At 40.9% G+C, this 23596-nt stretch overlaps 1 protein-coding gene across 4 annotated transcripts in view; it reads right to left on the minus strand.

Moving 5' to 3' along the window:
• The window catches only part of cdk14 (cyclin dependent kinase 14), a 224447-nt gene that overhangs the window by 84973 nt on the left and 115878 nt on the right, over window positions 1-23596 (minus strand). For all 4 annotated transcript variants that reach the window (XM_063486668.1, XM_063486669.1, XM_063486670.1 and 1 more), the window contains 2 exons: window positions 17243-17363; window positions 10541-10634 (listed from right to left, as the gene is read on the minus strand). In XM_063486668.1, coding sequence (XP_063342738.1) covers window positions 10541-10634; window positions 17243-17363 — 215 coding nt within the window. The remainder of the gene's footprint in view (window positions 1-10540; window positions 10635-17242; window positions 17364-23596) is intronic.

A 23596-nucleotide genomic window follows, 5' to 3' on the forward strand; every position in this document is an offset into this window, starting at 1 on the left:
TTATTAATAAATCCTTCAGTCACGGGAGGCTCATTACTATTTGGTTATCAGCGAGCACGAGAGGTAACGAAGGAAAGGGTCGCTGTTGCAGGCAGTTTCCCTGTTAGCTGTGCCGCCTGTCAGTTACTAATTCTTCCTGTATATCTAACAACATTTGAGAAACACTCCCTTAATCAAAGAACAGGATTTCTAAAAGAAGGTCAAGATCTACAGTGAAAGACAACCGCTAATTTGCAGCTGTAACTCACACCTCCGCGCTCGTGACAGGACTTAAATCACCAAATGGCACATGCATTATTAAGATCACCCGACTACACCTGAACTTTTCCACACACTTCCTGATGGAGGTGTGTGTGAGAATAAAAAAGTCTTTAACCTTCCAGTCAGACGGAAAGATGTGCTCCATGTGCTGCACACTCTACTCAGGCAGCACGCTGATATGAACCAGAGAAATTCTAGTAGTAGGAATATGTGCGAAACACGCCGTTTCCTGTTGGGCGCCAAATGAGAGATTCAGATAAGATCTACTCGGCTCTTCTGAGATTCTCTCGAGTGTGAGAAAAAAGTGCCTGTTAAAGATGTATTTTAAACATTTGGGTAATTATCACGAGTGGGCTTTTATTTTACTACAGCACATATCAGGATTACTTTTGATGTTAACTTTTAACATCCACTGGGTCATCAGTGAACCACTTCAGGGCAGGACTGTAGGCAGGGATTAGAATGGGATTTGGCAGGTGGAGGATTGGGTGTAGCGGTGCAGTGTCGGGAGAAGAATTACTGAGAAATAAGTCTTATAGTAATTTGCTTTGTGAGTTCCAGTAGATATTTTTACTTAAGTACAGGCTGTTCTACTACCCTGCTATAGACCGCTCTTTACAGATTTAGACATTAATTCAACTATATGACTGATTTCCACCCTGGACAACATGATGCTAATATAAAAGGTAGAATTTCCTGAATTAGTATCATCACCTTCTCCACTCTGTGTTTGGCATTAACATGTTTTTTCCTGAATTTACCTGCCACATAAAAAAGCCCCAAAACAACAAAAACGCAAACATGCCTGCTCCTGTTCTGTACGGCTCGGTAGATGCCCAAGAACTGCAACTCTACACCTGCACTTTGAATGCATCACAAGAATGACAAGGAAAATGGACGTGTTAAAGGTGTAATCATGTGACTCATTCCAACCTGCCTACCAGATTAATCCATCCATCTTCTTCTGCTTATTCGGAGCCGGGTCGCGGGGGCAGCAGCCTAAGCAGAGAAGCCCAGACCTCCCTCTCCCCAGCCACCTCCTCCAGCTTGTCCGGAGGAACACCAAGGCGTTCCCAGGCCAGCCGAGAGATATAATCTCTCCAGTGTTTCCTGGGTCTGCCCCGGGACCTCCTCCCAGTGGGACATGCCCGGAACACCTCACCCAGGAGGCATCCTTGTCAGATGCCCGAACCACCTCAGCTGGCTCCCTTCAATGTGGAGGAGCAGTGGCTCTACTCTGAGCCCCTCCCGAATGGCCGAACTTCTCACCCTATCTCTAAGGGAGAGGCCAGCCACCCTTCGGAGGAAGCTCATTTCTGCCGCTCGTATCCACGATCTCGTTCTTTCGGTCATTACCCACAGCTTGTGGCCATAGGTGAGGGTAGGGACGTAGATCGATGGGTAAATTGAGAGCTTCGTTTTCACACTCAGCTCTCGTCACCACAACAGAGCGGTACAGCGTCCGCATCACTGCAGCCGCAGCACCAATCTCCCGCTCCCTTCTCCCATCACTCGTCCCATCAACTGACTCCTATCAGATTAAATTGCTCATAAAATGAAAGTTACTATGTGCAAAATTTTCATGGCTAGATGCCAGCAGATTGCAGTCAAACGAGTTCTGTTTTCTTACCCCTCCCAATTCACACAATGCTAGCTATAGTCAGCCAAGAGAGATAAAAAAAAAATGCAATTTAGACTGTGCCCCATAACAGCCAAAGGTAGCATGTTTCTAATAATATTTGGCCTGGATCCAGATCCATCCTGGAGCTTTTCCCTGTCTATGAGCGACTGTCAGTCTCCGCTGCCCAGTGAGAAGCGCACACCTTTACTTACGCTGGAGGAGCCTGTAAAGCTTTGTGAAAGAGTCCAATATGAGTCAGTGAGACAAAGAAGGTCACTTCTCATATCACAGCAAAGCCTGTAATAGACACAATGTCCATTTCATGCTTTGCCTCTCCAAAGCGTGAAAAGGACATGCATGCAGAAGTTGTTGCACTAATCTGCAGTAACAGCAGAGGGAGATTTCTTAATTGCTCAAATTAAATATACTATACTATTAAATCTACTATCTCCCCCTGCTGGTAATGTCATTTCTGAATGCAGTAATGCAGTTTCTGCATACGTGTCCATTTCACGTTTTAGAGAGACAAAGCGTGAAATGGACGTTTAGGCACGTTTAGCTGTGATACTGGTTTGCACTTCTGACTAGTGACAGCGATCCTGATGTTAAGGAAGTACTGAGCTGTCAGTAAGCGCTGCTATTTTAGTTGCTGTTGGCTACTGTTAGCCACTGTTAGCTTTTATTAGCTGCTGCTTGCTAGTGGATATAACTTTGTTAGACTTTGAGGCTTATGTGATATTTAATGTTTATTGTTTATTAGAGAAAACGTGTGATTTTTTTTCGACAGCTGAGCCTAACATTAGCTGGGATAATAACCAGCTGTTGTTGTTTAGCCCGATGGGTATCAGCTGTTTGGAGATGAAAGGGTTGCATGATCAGCTGACAAGAAGCAACTGAGACAATACTGAGAATAAATAAGCATGTTAATGTAAGTTTTCATGTGTTGAGCCCTGACTTCAGTTCAGGAGATGAAGCTTGAGATGAAGACATTTTATTAAGACACTGTCGTCTCTTTCATTTGCATTTTTGTTTCTTTGGTGAAGGGGACCCCTTCTCAGATGAAAAAAACAGGTATAAGGCTTCATATCTGGAGTCTGAGTCTGTGCAGACATGAATTTAAACGTCCCTCCATGCCATGCAAATGCCTTCAAATTCTCTTCTCCTCTGCGTTGGCATTCTGCATGGCTGGCTAGAGACGGACCACAAATCCCATTAGTCAGAAAGGAGATCTCTTTTCCAACCAATGTTTTCAAATATGGTGGGGAACATGGCAGCGTCCACGAACCCAAACTACTCATATGTATTTTTAATAGATTAGTTATACGTTTATGAGAATCAATCATATGAGCATCACTTTGTTGGAATGGAAAACGAGCTTTTAACATGTGATTAGTGTTGTTGAATGGGGTTTTTAACCAGCAGGCTTTTCAGAGTTAAGTAATTTCCATGCCTAAACATACCCCAAAGCCACTGACGTTGAAAATAACCATAGAACCCCATTCCAGCCAAGTCAAGTCATTCCTGTTATCCATCTTTCCATCTAAAGCAAAACCAAATTTGGCTCTTTTTAGTCTTACTACTTGAGTTCCTTAACCCCAGATTAATGCTACAGTTCAGACCTCAGCACATTTGGTGAGTGAAAAGCAAGCTTAGTGATCTGTCACATTATCAAGGGAAATATATTTTTCCTTCTTTAGTGAAATACAAATCTACTCCAAACAACACGTTATAAATAATCTGCCTTCTTCTTTAACAAATGTTGACGAAGTTTAGCTCAAACTCAAAGATCCTAAAATAACAGCAGCACACATCACTAAACTTTTGCTTTACCACTCAGAAGCAACTAACCCGCTGATGGTTTGGTTAAGGAGAAAAACCCCAGGTCAACCCGTGACATCACGTTGCATTCAGCGTGCCGACTCCACTCCTGGCAGGGTGCCTCTCAAACAGTGATGGAAGCTGACCTTTCTTCTGCCTGTCTTCAAACAACATGGCCTTTAAGATGCTTCTGACTCCGCATAATTCATTGAGGGTGCCCTTCACATGAGTCTCTGAGGCTGTGCGTCCAAACTCTGACCTGTCTGACAGGCTGGCAGCGAACGCACAGGGCTGCAGAGCAGAGCCAGCAGGATGGATGGAAATGTCAATGCTGACTCTGACAGGTGAGCTAATGCTGTGATCCACATACTGCCTCGCCAAGCCGCATACCTGCACATTTTCATATTCACCTGTCTTTTACCGCCTGCTGACAGTTGAATACACATGAATCCAAAATAGCAAATGTGATTTGGATAAGAAATGGCGAGCACTCTCTAGCCAGAGGAATATATTCGCTTTGCATTTCAAATGAAGGTTTGTTTAAATAAAACAAAAGATGTTCAGGCTTGTTTTATAGGAACCCCTGTTTAAATATCTATGTGCTTGTTGTCATACTACGTGGTTGAAATGGCTTTTATAAGACTATAGAGCTTGTGGCCCTGACCTTTTGTCCATTACTATGATACTGCCTAATTGTACAATGGGCCCAGGTAGGACATATCCATGTGAGTGCAGCTAACTGCACTATCATTTTAGCAATGTAAGTCAAATGAAGAATGGATCAAAACTTGCCAAGTGAGCAAAAACATTTTAAGATTTAGTTATCAGTAAAAAACACACTGGATTAATGATAACATCAATACTAAAGTGACTGTGGAAGACAAAAGAGCTACAGGAAAAGTAATCCTGGTGGTGATAACTGTTAAATGATAAATGTTAAGGCAAATGCCACAAAACCATTAAGTGTAAGATGACAGTTAAAAAACGGAATAAACAGCTGAAATTGTTAGCTAAAGAGCATAATGGGCACCTTATGCAGCTGAAATAGTTATAAACTGCTGAAATTGTCTGACAAAAGTAACAAATAATAACTTTTGAAAAACTTGTAATGGATACAAACCATAGATAATTGTGAGATAATTGCAGCTGAAGATCTAGAGCAGTGTTTCCCAATCTTTTGGAGCTACAGCACGTTTCCCATTAGAAAAATCACACGGCACACCACCAAACAAAAAAGGCGTAGCAGAATTGGCTCGGTTTGTCCCCAGTGTACCTTTTTTGCTTTATCTGACCATTATTCATGCTCAGGTCTTCATCTGGGTCGGAGTTTTCTCCGGGACCAGGTCAGACTGACTACTTTTTCTTTTCAAACATTTATTGGTTATGTAATTTTTTCTTCGTCTTTTTCTGTTTTATCGGCAGTTGGCAACCCATGAATTAAAGCAGGTAGTTGTAGTGCCCTCTAGTGGAAGAGAATGTAATTGTTCTGCCCGTTACTCACACCGATAGCTTAGAGTACTAATCAGGTGGAACCAGATAATCTTCCACGGCACACCTGATCATTTCTCACGGCACACCTTTGTGCGGCACACAGGTGTGTCACTAAAGTTTAACATGCTTTAGCATTGTAGCATCCAATTCCTGTCACGCCACTGGGGAAAAGTGTTAAATGATTTCAAATCTTTTAAACAGGATCCAGTTTAAAACAGTCTGCAATGAATTCATTTAATATCATTGTAAGCACAAATACTTAATTACTGTACTCAAGTAGAATTTGCTGATATCTTTACTTTACTTTTTTCTGACAACTTTTTACTTCCTATAATTTAACACAAGTATGTGTACTTTCTACTCCTTACATTGTCAAAACAGGCATTGCACATAAGTTGTGGTTGCAGTATAAAACAATAAATATCAATAAACACACAACCTGTTTGTGTGCAGTTTGTCGCACAGTGTGTCTGCTAGCAGTCTAGTTGCTGCGTTTCGCAGGGACAGCAAAGAGTGAGCGCGAACTTTAGTCAGAGATGGAGAAAGATGTCAGACAGCACAGGAGATGAAGAGGAGGGGTTATAGTTAAAGCTTATGATGGCTCACTGATAAGCTGAACATCTAAAGACTACAGCCAATATGATCAGAATTATGAATCATATATTGTGTCTGTGTATGATGTGTGATCAATTATGTATTAGAGACAATTTAGTGGAGCTCTCAGAACAAAGTGTTGAGTTGTGATTCTTCTCCCCATGCTGAGCCGCTAACACTGATCTTCAGTTTCCCACCTGCTGAAACTCATTTTAGCTCCTGACTCGAACCATGTTCTGTGTGGGTGTGGGCGCACATCCACACTCTACAGCGTTATCAAAGAAAGTTACGCTAATCTCTTTCACTGCTTTTGTCCTACATAACAAATTGAAGCTGAGTGGATGCTTAGAGCTGGAATTTAGATTGGAAAAACATTTCTATTCACACGTACTAACATTATTTTATTAAACAGCACAGGGCTCCGTTCTGGTAGAAATGTCCTCAAAAGAGCTACTTGTTACCTTCTTACTTTCAGTACATTTTAGTGTTCTTCTGCATTTTTGTTTGAGTAAAGTAGTTACTCTTTCTTTTAATAGTAATAGAGTATTTTAAACACAAATATCTGTGATTCTACTTAATGTTTGCACTTTGTTTAAATCAACAACAACAACAGATACTTAAATCAGTAAGCAATGACAGTACGGTCTTAATAGTAATAGTAATTAAGGCTGTAGAACATGATCTCCAAAAACAAAACTGTGTGAAAAAAACCATCATTTTAACAACAGTTTGAAGTCGGGTTCATTTTTGTCTACATGACAATCACATGATCGCCCAATCTGTGCTGTGTATCACATCGTTTGCACATAACACTCTAACCAGGACGTGGGACTCTGTCCTCGAGGACAGACAAAGATCTACAGAGCTGATAAACTTACTCTCTCTCTCCATTTGTTCAGTTACTGCTGTCCCACAGCTTTTAAGGCTCGGTGCTACTGGACAGAACAGCAGGTACACTTTCAGATGACAGTGTACTCCCTGAGCCATAGAACTACCACCTGTGCTGTTAAAGGTGACCTTTTTACTGGAAAGCTCGTGGTTTGGGTTTATCTCAGCAGAAATGTTCCTCTTTTTATGTACACAGCAATATAACATAATATATTCAGTTACTTGGTGGATTTCCATGATGGTGGCAGAAACTAAAGGAAACATGACCAGAGTGGAAAGTCTCTGTAGGGAAGCAACGAGCAGCTGAGCCTCGTCATCAGCGTGGCCAGCAGCGATCCCACTGTTGGGCCTCTTTGTGTCTGAGAGACGAGCGGGGATCACTGAGGGCCGGCACCTCTTACAGAAGCCCCACTTATCCCTTCTAGCATAAAAGACAATCAATAAGAAGTGTTTTTCTTCATCTTGTTCTTCTGTTTGCGTTTTAAGAAACCCCCCTGCCTGCAGGGCTTTGTTCACCGTTCCTCATCCCTTCATCCCAAATCCATTCGTTCTCAGATGTGCATCTTTAGCCTTTCCTGGTTAAATCTATTCCATACTCTCATCTCAATCATTTTATACATTAATTATTCAGGCCCTTTCAGCCTATGAATATAAATCCATTATGTCTGCCCTGCTACACTCTGCTTCAATTAAGAGACTGGGGATGAAATTATATGGAGGGATCACCAGATTAAAGGATTCATGAGACTTCACATCACTTTAAAATATTTATGCTAGCCATCCAATTGATAGATAATCATAGATGTAATTACTTACAGCCCACTATATGATTATATATGTGTCAAACATCATATAGGACGTTTACAAAACAAGGTTCATATTGACAACCATGGTTGTCAATCATTGTCTCATATTGTCTCACTCATGTGACTGAATGCAACTGGAACATGGCAGCACTGAAATCAGTGGCTATGGAAGGGCCAGCCATAAGAAATTAGCCCGTGACTGGCAGATGCACTCTACAGAGTCTGTCTGCCATGATTGTCTTCCCGTGGACGCTACTGCTGGAACAGCCCGTTCTCACTCCTGAGGCGTAACATCCTGACGATTTGTCACGTCCCGCGGCGTTCCTGAGGAACGTGAAAGGCGACCTTGGGCGTTCTTAAGGTACGCGCCGGGTTATGGGTGAAATACAGTAGCACAAATACACTGGCACAGATAAGAGGCCACACATTACTCCAGTTCTGGCTTCTCTTCATTGGTTGCCAGTAAATTTTAGGGTTCATTTTAAAATTTTAGTTGTAACTTTTAGAGCTCTGCACGGTGAAGCTCCCCAGTATATCTCTGACCTGTTGAAACCTCATGCTTCATCCCGAGCACTTAGGTCATCAGGTCAGAGGTTACTGTTGGTCCCACCTACCTACTAGGTTCAAAACACGTGGGGATCGGGCTTTTCAGGCACCAAGGCTGTGGAACTCCCTGCCGTTGTCTTTACGCTGTCTAGACTCCATCGACTGCTTTAAAAAGCAGCTGAAGACATTTTTATACAAATGAACTTTTAATCATATTTTTTACTGTTTCATATTATTTTATTTGTATTTCTGGTTTTATTGTGAAGCTCTTTGTGATTTTTATCTGTGGAATGTGCTATATAAATACATTTTTATTTACTTTACTTTAGAATGACGGTCCCGCGGTAAAACACGTTCCAGCCACGTATTCCAGCCCTAACCATAACCTTCTGCCTAACCTTAACCAGCACTTTAATGACGTGTAATAGTGTTTTCCAAAAAGATTTGAGGAAAATGAATGAATATGTGTGGATTGATTCCAAACGGTTCTCATGTTTCCTCATTTTTCTGATCTCGTCATTTAGGAACGTGTCGGGTGCCCGGAAGCATAACATGTTGACGATTTGTCACCTAGTGTAAAATATTACACCTCGGGAGTGTGTTGGCTGGAAATATTACATATACACAAATCTGTTCAGCACCAACTCTTGCGGCCCGGTTGTTTGGTACTGGGCTACAAGAGTCGAGGCCCGGGTGTGAAATTGATGGTTTTCAGGGTTTTTTATCTTTTTTTTTACATCGTTATTTTTTAAATCGTTTTTATCGTTAACTCGCTTTCCCCTGCGTCTTTTCCCGTGTGCTATCCAGCTGGAGGAAGTCCAGTTTAAAATGCACTCTAGCCATAGATGGACACACCTGGTCAGCACCGTGGGTCATGCAAAGTTCTATGAGACAATATTTCAGTATTACTATAACTTTAAATCAGTACTCAGTGTTTAAAAAGCAAAGAATGGTCCATTTATTCATGCAATTAGCTAATCATGGTGTGGAAATGCTTGCAGATACAGGCTACTTATTGCCAGCAACAGAAATGTGACGCTACAGTGGGCACAGACTTACCACTACCAAATGAAAGGTGTAGTTTGGTCTGATGAGTCTACATTTCTGCTGAAGCAGCAGATGGTAGACTCACAATTTGGCGCCAAAAGCATGAATCCAAGGGGCCAACATGTCTTGTGTCAACAGTCCAAGCCGCTCCTGACGATGTAATGGTGTGGGAAATGTTTGCTTGGCACACTGGTGGGCCATTAATAGCAGAAACCAAGGTGTGAGCAACACTACGGACTATGTGTAGCTGTCTGTGGACGTGGTTTAGCATCTTTTAATGCTGCCTTTCAGCAGGATAACACATCGTGTCACAAAGCAAAAGTTATCTGCTCTCACTGTCTCCTCTGTCACCAGATCTGGACCCAGCAGAGCACCTCTGACATGCACTAGAATAAGAGAGCACTAGCATGACTGTGGCTCTACAGGAACAATGCAATCATGTCAGCATGAAGCACAATCTGAAAAGAAGACGCCAACATTTTCTAAATGTGAGGGTCTGTTGACACAGGGCTGCATGGTCTGTTAAGGCTACTGCAACTACAGCAGCACTGCACCATGTATGATATTCATGTATGATACTGGAGACCTGACAGACTGTACGCTTTCAGCCATGGATCTGTGTGTTGTCACTTTGCAGTATTTGTATACATAGATTAACACAGTTTGTCTGAATAAGTGTAACGACGGAGAAAGTGCTGAAAAGGACAGAAGCACACTGTTTCTGTCCCGTGAGGCCACAGCTCTGGTCATTCATGTTTGTCAGAAGCTGTTTCTTGTCCTGCTCCCAGGCTCAGTATTCCTCAGTTTATAATAAACTGCAGTGAAAGCCCGTGCATTTTGATTCCTTTTTAGACCTCGGAAGTCCAAGCGTGTACATCACAGATGATTATTCCTTTACTATTAATGAATTTCACAAATTCGGCATCTCACCCTTGGAAACAAAGGGATTCGTTCCTAGATTTTTAGATTATTGTTAATAATGTGCTAATGTTTGGTACAAAAAAAGAGATTCTTAGAACCCAAGAACCCCATCTGTCACTAACACAGCTGAGGACCCTCAAATCAACTTAAATGGACAAAACATACGCAGCAACTTTCCTTTCTATAACACACATCAGTCCTTTAGTCCAAAAATGAACCTTTCAGCAACGCGTACACCAACATATATACAGGTGGAAAAGACATTGCACACCAAAGCCCCATCTAGCTTATCAAGCATGGTGGAGGAGTTTGGGGTTACTTTGCTAACTCAGGCTTACAGTTATTGAGTAACCAACTAGTTCACACAAAATAATAATCATTTATTATATATGTTCAGGGCTATGATCCATGCAGTGACTGCAAAAAAAGTGCATCCACAGTAGATCGGATGAAAATCAAAGAATGATCGCGTCACGGTTCTGACCGTAACCCTGAGCTGCAGTGGCCTGAGAAGAGCTATTCCAAATTCACTTTAGCAGTCACTCACCAGGAATATCCTCTCCAGCTGGTCTTGGATGTCCTTCATCCCAGGAAATGCAGCCACTCCTTGGATCATCTCAATGAAAATGCAGCCCACTCCCCTGGAGGAGAAAATAACACTAATTATAAATCCTGTATTTCTTTTCAATGTGTCCTTAAGCCTTTCACAGGTGCCGCCTAAAATAAAAGCACATTGGAATAAAGCATCATTGGAAAACGTTGTATTTGACCGGTTCGTCCTTTGTTCACATCTAATTACAGTCTGCAAAACACTAACTGTTTAATCACCCCAACAAGCCTCAAAGTGAAAGTCATTCTGAGGCTGTATTGATTTCTTTTCTTCCAGAGGGCTGTTAGACTGTAGATGTAGGTTGGAAATCTTAAAATATCAAGACCACTTCAGTATGGAGGGAGAACGGCCAAGGTGCGTGTGTGTGTGCGTGTGTGTGAGAGTGTGTGTGTGAGAGTGTGTGTCTGTGCTGTCGATGCTCATTTGTCAAAGAGCTATTTTTCTGACAGATTCCCTTCGTGGCTCAGTGCACACTCCTTCTCAATGCAAGGAGAGAGAGAGAGAGATTACCTGAAATTCATCCCTCAAAAACTTCTCCATTCCTTCCATTTTACGGAATGAAACTGCTTCATCTCCATGACAGAGCTATAACCTCAGCATCCAGTATTTCTGCTGGAGCATAGAGAACTATTCTGCTGCCTGAGGTGGATATGTGATACGGGCAAAGGTCAGCTAAAAGAAAAAAAAAAAACACAAAACAATTTTCATCTGTGTAGTTATACCTTTCTCTCAGTTTGATTCATTCCTGTCATTTTGTCTGAAATTGGATGATGTTGTCAACAAAGGCCTGACAGGTTATTAGCTCTAAAGTTCTGGTAAAGTTACTGACCCTCCAGCTAGAAATGATGTCTCCATTCTTCACACAGGTAACAGGAAATAGGCTGCTAAGGAAAATGTGATTCGATCACGTTATCTATTGGTTTTATTGAGGAAACGCTGTCAAGGTACAAAAATGCTAATAATGAACACATACAAGTCAAGAACACTGAGCCCTGTGAGTATCAGGACCTTCATCAGGGATAGTCTTTAAGGATATACATAAAACCTTTTGTGACAATATCAGCTTTGTGCACATTGCTAAATAATGCCCACTATTAGAAACTGAAGCCCACTCTTACCAGTTCTCAATGTAAACCTGCATAATGTTTCCTTTAGTCTTCTAAATCAGGTTTGTGTCTGTCACGCCATCAGGAGTTTGTAATATTTTTCACCCTGGAGCTGGAACACCAGTACTGTATTTTTCGGACCATAAGGTGCACCAGATTATAAGGCACATTAAGCGAAACAAAACAGTCAGATAAGTCACATTTTACTCAACTCATTCTTCTTGCTTCCTCCACTTCTGTACCATTGATTCATTAATGCTGTATTCTATCACAGCTGCTCTATTCCCATGTTGTTGCAGTATATTAATGACTAACCTCGTATTGTGGATGGATTATCTCAGTTGTTCTCCTGACTGAAGTTTGGTCCGTTTACAGCATCCTGCCATGCGATTGCATTTGTCTCTAACCATCGGGAACCCTCACGGTAACTTTTATCGAGTGGAAAAGTGTTAGCGTTCATCCTCCAGCTTCACTGTGTTTATGTTATGCTAACATAGCTGTGTAGCTAGCGATCACGTAGCACATTATATAGCAGCTAGTCCAACTTCAGTAACCCTACAAACGTCACTGCTGTTTAGTTTTCTGTCTTCATTTATGTTGGAAGTGATAGCAGAGTTGTACGTTTGAATTTTTTCAGAAATCTCTCAGTCAAAACATGCTATAGCTGTGTCCCAAAACGTAGGCCGCATCCTTCGGAGGCCACATTTGAAGGCCGATTACGTCACAGCCAGGCGACAAAGGCTGTTCCAATGTGTGGACTCCTTCAAATGTGGCCGACAAATGCGTCCTTCATTTTCCCGAATTTGAAGGATGGGTCGGGTGTGTCCTTCGTGGCACACCATATCCCAGAATTCATAGCGCGGCCCAGCCAATTCCAGTTTCCAACAATGGCAGCCGCTACTAAGTTTTAATATTACTCTTATTAATCTTTCTGGGTCACAAAATAAACTTTTAACATATTTTCAGGCGAGAAAGTAGCTGTGTAAGCTTCAAATATCTGCTTGGTTTATCAAGACATCACATATCTGCAAAAGTGCGCTGACGTTTTCGGAGACGTCTGTTACCCACCAGCTCGATAGCTGACCGGAGGGTTCAACGGTCACTCGACCCGGCGAGAGCAGCGGACTCCCGGCTTCATCGTTTCATGCTTAGGTGGAAGCTAGCGAGCTAACTTCCTGCTAACTTCTAACTCCGTTGAATTTAATAAATTCTGTTTTCATGGAGGCCTGGATGTTAAACTTAATTGTTACACCTGGTAAAGCAGCAACACTGATCATTTTATTAAAGATGAAAGAATTTAGACAGTTTGTAACTCTCAGTGATGCTGCAGTGTTCGTTTGACTTTGGGACCTGAACCGACGGAGTTTAGGACCCAGATTACTCCGCAAGGCTCCTGACTACGGTAGCCGTAATGCTCCGCTAATCCATCAGGCGGTGCGGCTTCGTAGCTTACCAAAGTCGCACTGAAACATTTTTGAGCGCCATGTACCACATAAAATCGGTTCGAGGTCAGTAAGCACAACCAGAATTCATACATAAGGCGCACTGTCGATTTTTGAGAAAATTAAAGGATTTTAAGTGTGCCTTATAGTGTGGAAAATACGGTACATTCATTTCCTTTCACAGTTAGTGTTTTATGTAGAACAAGTGGTGCAGGCATGCAACTGACTCTTTATACAAAGTGTAACACTGCCTTTATGCTATAAATATCTACATAAGGTAAGATAAACTTTTATTAGTCCCACAGGTGGGAAATGTGCTTGGTCACAGCAGAAAGTGGACAGTACAAATTAAGAGCAGCAAAAATGAAGAAAAATACATACATGCTTTTACATGTATGTGTATGTCGAAACACGGCGCCTCCCTCTTCTCGATTCTGTTTCTGCATTTATTTTCGTCTGACTATGAGTCTGCAGTATGGTGTTTTATCACTGCTGTTACTGTAATTAGACAGTGTTAGAGGTGCTGTGACTGGAGCTGTAGTTAAATCAGTCACTGGAGTGGACTGCACCCCTTGAGTTATAGCACACAGTAAATTAGCCTCAGTAAATATCGGGCTCTTTATTCAAAGACAGTAAATAAACAGATATGCCTGAGAGGTGATTCATGATGTGACGGGAAAGCAGACAAACAAATACGTCAAGCGTCGCACTGCAAGACACATTTCCACAGCCTGGATTTTGGGTTGGATGGACTTCATTGATCGTGACGTAGAGTTTCATTGTTACCAGTTTGATAAAAAAGGACTCAAGTACATACATGACAAACATTAGCTGGTTTAGATTTAAAACAACAGTTAGGCTTGTGTAATATATTTCAATATTCAATAGTACACACTCACACACCCACACTCATATATATTAGCTATGTCACTAAATATAAATTAGAACAGAAATCGTCATCTTTAACTGCGATGGTTCTGGTATGATATAAAGGGGGCGCCCTCAGAGTAAAATGAATAACCGTGACTGAGCTCGTTCAATTTGGCCCTCGCCTGTTTTTTTGTGATTTTAAATAGACATTTTCAAGAGTAACTTGTCATTGGTAAATGCCCATAACCTTGAAGAACTGTCTCTGGCTGACCAGTTTTCATATGCAGTCAGTGTTGACATCAAAATTATTATTTTTTTCATCCACCATCATGTGCAAGTCCTTCAAATGGCCTGTGGGCACAGCTATTTCTTTGATTAAAGTATAGGAGGGTTTCAGTAAAAGTGAAAAGAAATCTTTTTGTCACAGAGTCAATGAGGTACAAGTACGAGTCCTCGCACAGTCTCCTCCTCCCTCATGGCCCTGAAGGAGGCCCACAGTCACCTGGTGAGATGCAAACCTGGCTATGAACCCTGGATCATAAAATATAGAGCCAAAGCCCAACGTGTGTTAGAATGTGGGGCTGCATACAGCTCATGAGAAATCAGCAAAGCTAAGCATACCCTTATTATCCTCTAGGTCGGGTGACATCGAGGTGACAGGAAGGGCCAGGAAGCTCACTATGCAGCCTACTCACATGCTGCAGTATGCCTGTAAAGTCACTGAAAGTAAATGTCTTTTAGTAATATACACCCTGTTTATATCCTGATACATCCTGATTGTAAAGCAAAAAATGATTTAATGTAAAAGGTTGTGTAAGAAGTTTCTTTTTTTATTTTTAACAAAAGCCAAAGATCTTTGATCACGCTGTTTACCCGTACTGTGCTGCTAAGCCTTCTGGCATGAAACTGCACTGCACAGAAAAAAGTCACCTTTAACAGATCCATCACTCTGACATTTGTCTCGAACAAACATACTGTGCTGTACTTGCATCCTGCTTTTAAGTTCAGAGACTTTCTGAAGCCTCTGTTCTCTGTCTAACACTCAAAATTCTCTCTCTGTACACTTGGTACAAACACGGGCCAGTCAGACATTCATTTGTGTGCTGTGGAAATGCAACTGGCTCTTTGGCTTGACATGTGCACTGGGTGCACGTCTCTATCCACAACTACATCTACAAGTTTATTAAGGCCATAAAGTATTTTGCAGCCTGACTGGAAATTGTGAAAGCAAGTTGCAATTAAGCATGCTCCTTTGCATCATAGCCTCAAACTCTTTCATAGCTAATTAGGAAAGCACAGGGGACTATAATCATTTAACACACTGGGAACTGGAGCCTTGGCCAAACACACATCACTGCAAATGATGATGAGCTTACTTATCAAGAAGACTCTGTATCTGAAATGTTCAGGTGAAAACATTGGAAACATTCCAAGATATTAAACTATAGTGTATCAATACTTCGCTTTACTTTCAAACACTTGAAGATTTCTGTGTTTTTTAAGATAAACAGATAAACAGACACCACGAGCAGCCTTGTCCTCTCAGATGGAGCTGGCTTGTAGTGCACCATGAGATAACTAAACCCATTCATTAATGGGTGCACGGTCACAGTTGACTGATCCATTCTTCGACTCTGATTGACAGGTCCATGCATGTGTGTGTGCGTGTGCGTGTGTGTGTGTGTGTGTGTGTGTGAAAGAGAGACAGAGAGAACTGCTGCTCTGTGAAGTGCTTAGGAGCTAAGGAAGGTAAAAATAGAGCCGTTCCTTGCCCGCTCTTCATCACATCCTCACTCCTCACAGCCTCTCAGCTACAGCAACTCATGATGGATGCTTCTTCTGGCAGGAAGACAGATCTGGACAACCTTTTGGTCCTTCAAGGAGTGGTTCTTCATGGATGACTGCTTTCTAAGTGACCGGAGGTGAGTGTATGCGAGCGTGTCACAGAGTGAGTCTCATTGGAATAGAAGACCCAGTGGATTTGCCCACCTTCAAACGCCCTTGAAACTGACACACTAGCGCGCTATCTTTCGGACCCCTACACTCTGGCTGCTCTTTAATTGGACGCTGCAAAACAGGGTTCTTGGGATTTCCCTGCTGACTGTGTGTCCAGACAGAGGGGGTCACCACGGCTCACCTAAGACCAGGTCCACACTGGGACAGCCTACAGCTCTCTTATTCCTCAGAATAAGCTTTCTCACCCCTAAAACCGAGTGCAAACATTATATATAGAAATGTTGTCATATTCCTCAAAAATAACCCATTAAAATAACATTAATGATGCTAAGCTGACTTATACTTGCTGGTAACTCTGAGAAGCAGTTGGGCTTTTGTGAGAGTAGGTGTTATAATCTAGGGCATAAGTAAAAGTAAAAGAAAGCCTTTTCCCTAAAGAAAAAAATGCAAATGTCAACTGTACATTGGAGGGTCTGTATTATCTGAGTTTTTTCAAAGCAGCAGTCTCTGGGGCTGAAAAATGAAGCCAAATGTGTCATCAACTTTGCAACAAAATAAAGACGTTTACAGTCTGGTCCAAAATGGTTCTGCTCATTAAAACGATAGAAAAAGTCGATTTAAATGTTTCTTTTCTAAAAGAAGTAGAACTGGACTTGTTCTTGAAACCACAGCAGCCATTAATGCAAGTTTATGTCAGTTTTGCATTTGATTCATATTTCAGATCCAAAAGGACGGACATCTTTAAAAAAGTAATTGACAAATTACAAACTGGTAGCTACCATCAAACGTGCTGACATTCTGTACCTTAGTTAAACAAGGCAGTTCAAACCATCTTTAACAAAGACTGAGGATAAAGTCGGAAAAAAAAAACTGCTGCAGAAAATATTTCAGCCCTACTACAGTTTTTATCATTGTAGGATAGCAAGTCTGCTCAGGCTCGATACATGAAGAGTTCGATTGTTACATTTCAGTAGTTGTTTCATTCACATCTGCAGCAGTTCTGTCAGTGTATAAAGTAAATGTGTGTGTCTCACCAGCAACTGATCCAAACTGGGAGTGTGGATGCTGGGGAGTCATGAAAACAAAACTAAAGAACAATCTGCACTGAAGGGAGCCTCGGGTTAGGATAAGCCACCAGTAAGGGTGTTTTAATTGGTTTTTGTCTGCTTCATGAATTGGGTTCCCTGATCTATATCTTGAAGGTTTCTATGTGAATAAATCAAGGATAAATTACACACACGGGGTTAGATGTTAGGAGTACCCACCACATGTCCAGGCAGGTGGAGTAGTCTGTGGATCCCAGCAGGACATCTGGAGGCCGGTACCACAGGGTCACCACCTCGTTGGAGTAGGTATGGCTGGGGACCGACTTGGCCCTGGCCAGGCCTGGGGGGGAAGCAACAAAACAAGTCAGTCTGAGAAAGCATTATCATTGAGTGACCTTCAGCAAAACAAAGCATACAGCTGGAGCCAGCAGTCACACTCCCTGCAGCTGCTGACATGTGTTATACAGACAGGAAGATATAGAGTATGCAATAAAAGTCAAGATTTCAAGGTCCTGTGTGGAGAAAGACAGTCATCCAACCAACCTAAACAAGAGAAGTAAGAAAATGAAAGATTAGAGAATGAGTTTTCAACATGTGAACATAGGACAACAATTTGGTAAACAGGAAGTAGTAAGACCCTTACATTAATGGAGTCCTGCACGGAAAAAATGGGAATTGGCAGGCTTTTGAATTTGCACAAATGAATTTAGTTAATGCTACACAAGCCTTTCATGTTTCTCTTATTTACATGATTGAATAAAGTACCATTTACTTGATTATAAACAATACTGAAACTACTCATTTTTCTTGCATTGATTTAAAGTGACTAAATTAGAATACTAAAACCATTGTAATCATGTTTGACTACAACCGGAAATGATGCAATATATTCAAAGACAACAACTAAATATGATTGGATAATAAGACCTAGAGTCTTATCCAATAAGACAACAACATAATTTAAGGAGAGCGCAATTGACCGCTAGATTCTGGAAGACTGTTCAGCCACATGCAACCTTTGGCACTGAGTCAGGCATACTGAGAAGGTAAGTAATTTAAATAAACTTGTTTTAGATGGTAACGGTTTCACATAATTATTGTAGTGCATGCTATATAAATAGTAGTCTGTAATGCATCTACATGTTGTTGTTTTTTCTTTTACAGTGCTAGCTAAAGTTGGTATTAGCTACATGGCTAAAGCTGAAAAATAGTAACAAATTGCACATAGTCGGGAGAAAGCAGCTGTTGTCGGTCAGATATGGAATTTATGTATGTGACAGAGAGCACTGACGTTTTTGATGGCTTAGCAAGTTAAAACGTCACTGAGAGAGCGCAATAGTGTTTGTGTTACTCGTGCTAGTTATGGCTACAGTGGCTAATTAGTCTGACTGTAACCGTCAGAGTTTAAGAAGCTGGGAGCGCCACAGTGCCATACCTTAATTCTGGCTGCTGACACACACTCAAGTTATAATAAGGATCCTGCCACCTCAGACGTGGATTTAAGAACCTGTGCCCATAAATGCCAAATCATCTTTCCTTTTAGTCATTGTTTTAGGTGAAGTGTCACTTACTTGACTATTCTATTGGTCAAGCCCAAATAATACAGCAGATATCTACAAAGAGATAAGTTTGTTCAACAAAGTATGTCTTATTAAGTGATGTATTGCGAATTTTCCAATATTGTCCTAACAAAAGTTACCCCCCCCCCTTTTTTTTCCCCCCCTACTTTGTGTGGAACATATGTGAGCTGCTTCTCAAAACATTATGTATAAATGAGGGAAAGATTGGTGCTTTAAAGAAACCATTAATGCTCTTCTGGTCCAGAATACATTTTTTCAATTAAAATTAATGTTTTTTGTGATGGTGGCATTTTTACCTTTATGATTACAGAAGTCAAAACATCAGATGATGATAGCTTGCCATCTAAGCTCCCCATCTCTTGGCAAGTCTGAATTAGAGGTCTCAGCTGTATCAGCTTTTCTAGTGGATTTGCTTAAAGAGGAGATAGCTAAAGTCATTAGGTACATATTCCCTGACGTTCTAGAGGTCGACCTTGCACAGTGTGTGACATTAAAGGGCATAACTTATAGAAAGGGAATGGTACTGGCCCACAGGGCAGCAGGTGGATTGCCAGGATACTGAAAAACCATATCTGCATTGTACCACAGCATATTCTACACTGTCAGAGAGCTTGGTGGCTGGTACAGAGAGCACTACAGAGCTTTTGAGCTCAACCCAGTATCCAAAAGAATATTCACTCTCGTTTCATTCTGTGAACTCCTTGATACTTATCCACTGGTTGACTGTAAGATTGGATCAGTCCACATTGTGACTTTGAAAAGGCATAAAGGAATATAAGGTTTTCAGATAAGTGTAATAAGTTCAGTTGCATGTATTTCATTAGATAAATTCTTTTTTTATGTCTGATCTTTATAACTTTGACTATTGGGTATGGATAGCTGTATGAAAACTAAATTGAAATGATTCTTTCTGAATGTCTGATATGTAATTCTTTTTTTGCCTACAGAGTCCTATGGGGAGTCCTATGGTCCTAAAGACTGTCTTGACTGACGGAACCTGTCGAAGGCTCACTCTCTCTCATCGTTGGATCTCATCGTTGAAGTCAAGAGACAGTGTGGTCTTCAGGGCAGTTTCAGACTTCAGTATATGGAGTCCTTGTTTGGGAATGAGTTTCTTAACCTCACCTCAGTTTAGAAGTAGCAGACAAAGGGACTCTTAAAGCTATTGACATGTCAAGGCCCACCACTATGCAGCATGAGGATGATATTGTTCTTGATCCTGCCCAAGCCTCCGAAGCCCTCAGCCGTGCCTTTTTTACCCAACATACCCATCAGAAGAAACTGAGGAGAGCCTAGAGGTGGTGCAGAAAACTTCACTTTTGGACATATAAGAGAGGAACAACAGAGAGTTGGTGAAACTCAAGATGGAAAATACTTTTTCATACAGAAGACATGAAGTTGTTCGTGATGCACCAATGGTGGAGGCTTTCATGGCAAGATGGCCTGCTCTATTTGATGTCCATGAGGTAAGGTTTGCCTCATTCACGGTGTTCTTGCGGTATTAGCCTCAAATGGTTAAAGCACAGTTGTTATTTGACAGCCCACTTCTTCAGCATGACTGATTGCAGCCTTCTTCCAGGTATTAAACCTTTGAAGCTCATTCCTCTGTGCTCATGTTTTCAGATCAACGCTGAGTTTAAGAGAATTGCCACCATCTCCCCTCAAACAAAGTTCCTGTCTCAGCTGGATCTCCACTTGGACAACCTGATGAAGTTGGTCAACAGAAGAGGAGGGCTTGGACTAATACTGAAAAGAATTCAGTGTCACAAATGGATTATGTAAGTGATAAAGCCTCAACACTCACTTAACATTATCCTTTTTGGATGAAGCTTTTTATAATTGTGGAAGATTTTAAATGTTTTCCCATGATAAATTCTCTCATTTTGTACTATTACATCTGCTTGTTGTTTTTAACCTTCACTTTGTCAACTTATCTTTATTAGTTTGTGTGCTTTTACTTTAAAAGCATTCATGTAAAGTACACTATTAAAACTTAAATCAAGGACAAGGTGCTAATTACATACATTTCATTTCAGTGTGAAGATGCTGATGCTGGATGTGAGTGTGTCAAGGGAGTGTGTATCTATATGGGTGAAGATCCTGGCATGCTTATCCGGGAGTAGGTGGTATGTACTTGTCTTTATTTATTTTATTTTATTTTTTAGGACATTCCACAGTGTCATATTGCTTACCTGGCATGAAATGACTAACATGGCTTCTTTTTTTACAGGGCATGGAAGAACATGCCATCAGTGAGATTGTTGAAGACACCACTGTTGGAATTTATCTTCTTAAAGAGCAAGCTTCAGCAGATGTACAACAGTTGTCTTTGAAGGCTAATCAGGGTGGTGAAGAATTTGGATAATGTAGCGTTTGCTGTGATAATGCTATTTGGACTCATGTATGCATTAAACCTTGCCTACCCTGCTGACCTCCGCTACACCTTTGACCTTTTCCAGAAGGTTTTCATTGAACTGGATGGAGCTAAACTCTCCAACAAAGTTCTTGCTCTCAAAAACCATCTGTTTCATTGAGGAGTCAAAGACTGCACTTCTGCAATTCTTTGCAGTTTTTCACTTTGTGTTCAGTAATGTTATACTGCTTATGTTTTTATTTCTTTCCCCTCATGTGACTGCAATGCAGGATGATTTTTCCTTTTGGTATCATATTGTAAGAAAGTTTTACTGACGATTTTTAGCAATATGTTCTGAGTCAACCTTAATGTCCTGCTTATATGTTTAAAAGGAAGATTAAGATTCATGTAGGTGTTTGGTATTAGTTATGTGAAAATGTCATTTAAGGCTTGATGTAGTTGAAATTTTGTACAGGTAAATACTTGTACAGAAGCTGAAATTGTTGTCAAATAATACACAAGTTATATTTGTGTAAACCTGTTTATTCATAAAAGCTTGTTGCTTTTTTTTTTTTTCAGGTAGTCTTAATTTAGTTTATGTTTTCAATTGTGTAATTAATACAAATGTTATATGTAAGAGATGACAGGATCATCTATAAGCACTTTCTTTTATTTGCTGCTAAGGTCAGTTTTTTGTGAAATATTTGCAAATGTTTTACATTTTTCTTTTAGTTATTTCTGCAGGCTATCTTTAAAAATGTGTTAACAAGTTTATATAGATGTGATTTTGGGCTTGTTTATGGCAGCTTGCTGCTTTCACTGCTGTTACAGTTTAATAAAGGTGAATTGTTCAGCAGCACTCATAGTCTTTGCCTTTTTGGTCAATAATGATCAGTAAATTGAAAAAATTAAGTAGGATTTAAAGCCATAATTTGTGTTGCAGGAACATAATTGCAATGTGTTTACATTACACTGGCAATCAAAAATAAGTTGGTGTTAAACTTTAAAATATATTGACATTATGCAATACATTGATATTAAGGTAACAGATAAATAGTGTGTACATCAAACATGATTTTTTAAAGTAATCTGATGTAAATAAAATACTTCAATTTGACAAGCATTAATTACTTGAGGAAAAGTAGAAAATTAAGTCAGTCATACTTATTCATATTATGTGGGACCGATGTACACAATAAAATCAAGTAAATTGAAAGAACTTTTTTTTTCAGTGTGCTTATTTGGAATTTTACACCACCAGTAGTACGTTGTACCCGAATGTCCAAACGACTATCACTATATTAATTATAAGCAGTGGCTTTTTTTCATTCGTTGATGGACTTACTGGTCCACACTCAAACAGGACACTGTGCCCCATCCAAATGAAATAACTGCTCAGGAACTTGACAAAGAGCAAGTCAAGATTGATATAGGACACTGATCAAGATCCACCAGACGTCCAATCGATCACTAAAGCCCCGTCACAAAACCCACAGGACCATTTTTTACCAACAAATGTTGAGGCAATATTTTAGAGAGAAGAACTTAATTGTAGATCATTAATGTTTAATGTTTCCCTAATGAAGATCTTGAAGGCTGAAACATTGCCTCATTAAAATCTTGTGAGCTTCCAATTCCCTTTGCTTCCTGTAGACTCACTGAAGCCATCATACAAACAGCTCCTCTTGTCAGACCTGTCTCTACTCTGACTTCTGTACATTCAGCTGTGACAAACCTGAGATTGCCTTTTCAAATAGAAATTATGATGGACGACCTTTGACGTTTCACCAAGAAACCGTGAAACATGAATATCAGTCATATGAACTCTTTTGTCCTGTGAATCACACATGATCGGGTAAGTTTGGCACCAGGCTATGGTTAAACACGAAAAGTACTACATTTTAAAAAAGGGGATTTAGGAATAGATGCACGAGTTTCTCCAGTTTAGGTCAAAGGTCCCTTTCTAACATTTATCTACGCAGCGACACAAACCCAGTCCTCACATGGCAGCTAATGCTAGAGCAGAGCGCAGATGCAGTGAGCTTTAATGAGGCTGATGGCATTACCTCTTTGTCTCATCCCAAGTGGTCTGAGAGCTTAATTAAAGCATTTAGCTTAGTAAAATAAAGGACTTCCTGCCCTGCTGTTAGTCCCCTGTGTGTGGGAGGAAGCCGGGCAGAGGGGAGAGTAAATGAGAGCAGGAAGGGGGGTATTTAACATTTCCTTGTGTCGGAACACCCACAGGAGAAAGGAGTTTCAGCTGACATTCATCGTGGCCAAGCTCTGTAATTTCCACACACTGATCTAACACAGAATAGACAGCATCGGGCCGCTCACACTGAGAGGCTATCATATCCACTGCAGGAATCCTGCGTATGTGTGTACGTGGGGGGCGGCATTGTGGAGGCGTGAATCGAGATAATATCTACTCATCGTAAGAGAAGGTGCAGTAGTAGGAGGATGACCTGTTTGTAACAAGGAGCAGGAACAAAAGAAAACCCAACTGTTTGGTTTCCTACAGTTCCCAGCATGCCTGTCATCAATCTGAAACAAAACAACATGGGGTAAACCCGGTGCTGGTTCTGTATGGGTTAAACAATGCAGCTGCAGCTGTACAGAAGCTTTGTGAGCATTATTGGG

This window comes from Pelmatolapia mariae, linkage group LG10_11 (assembly GCF_036321145.2).
Source record: "Pelmatolapia mariae isolate MD_Pm_ZW linkage group LG10_11, Pm_UMD_F_2, whole genome shotgun sequence".
Taxonomy (NCBI): Eukaryota; Metazoa; Chordata; class Actinopteri; order Cichliformes; family Cichlidae; genus Pelmatolapia; species Pelmatolapia mariae.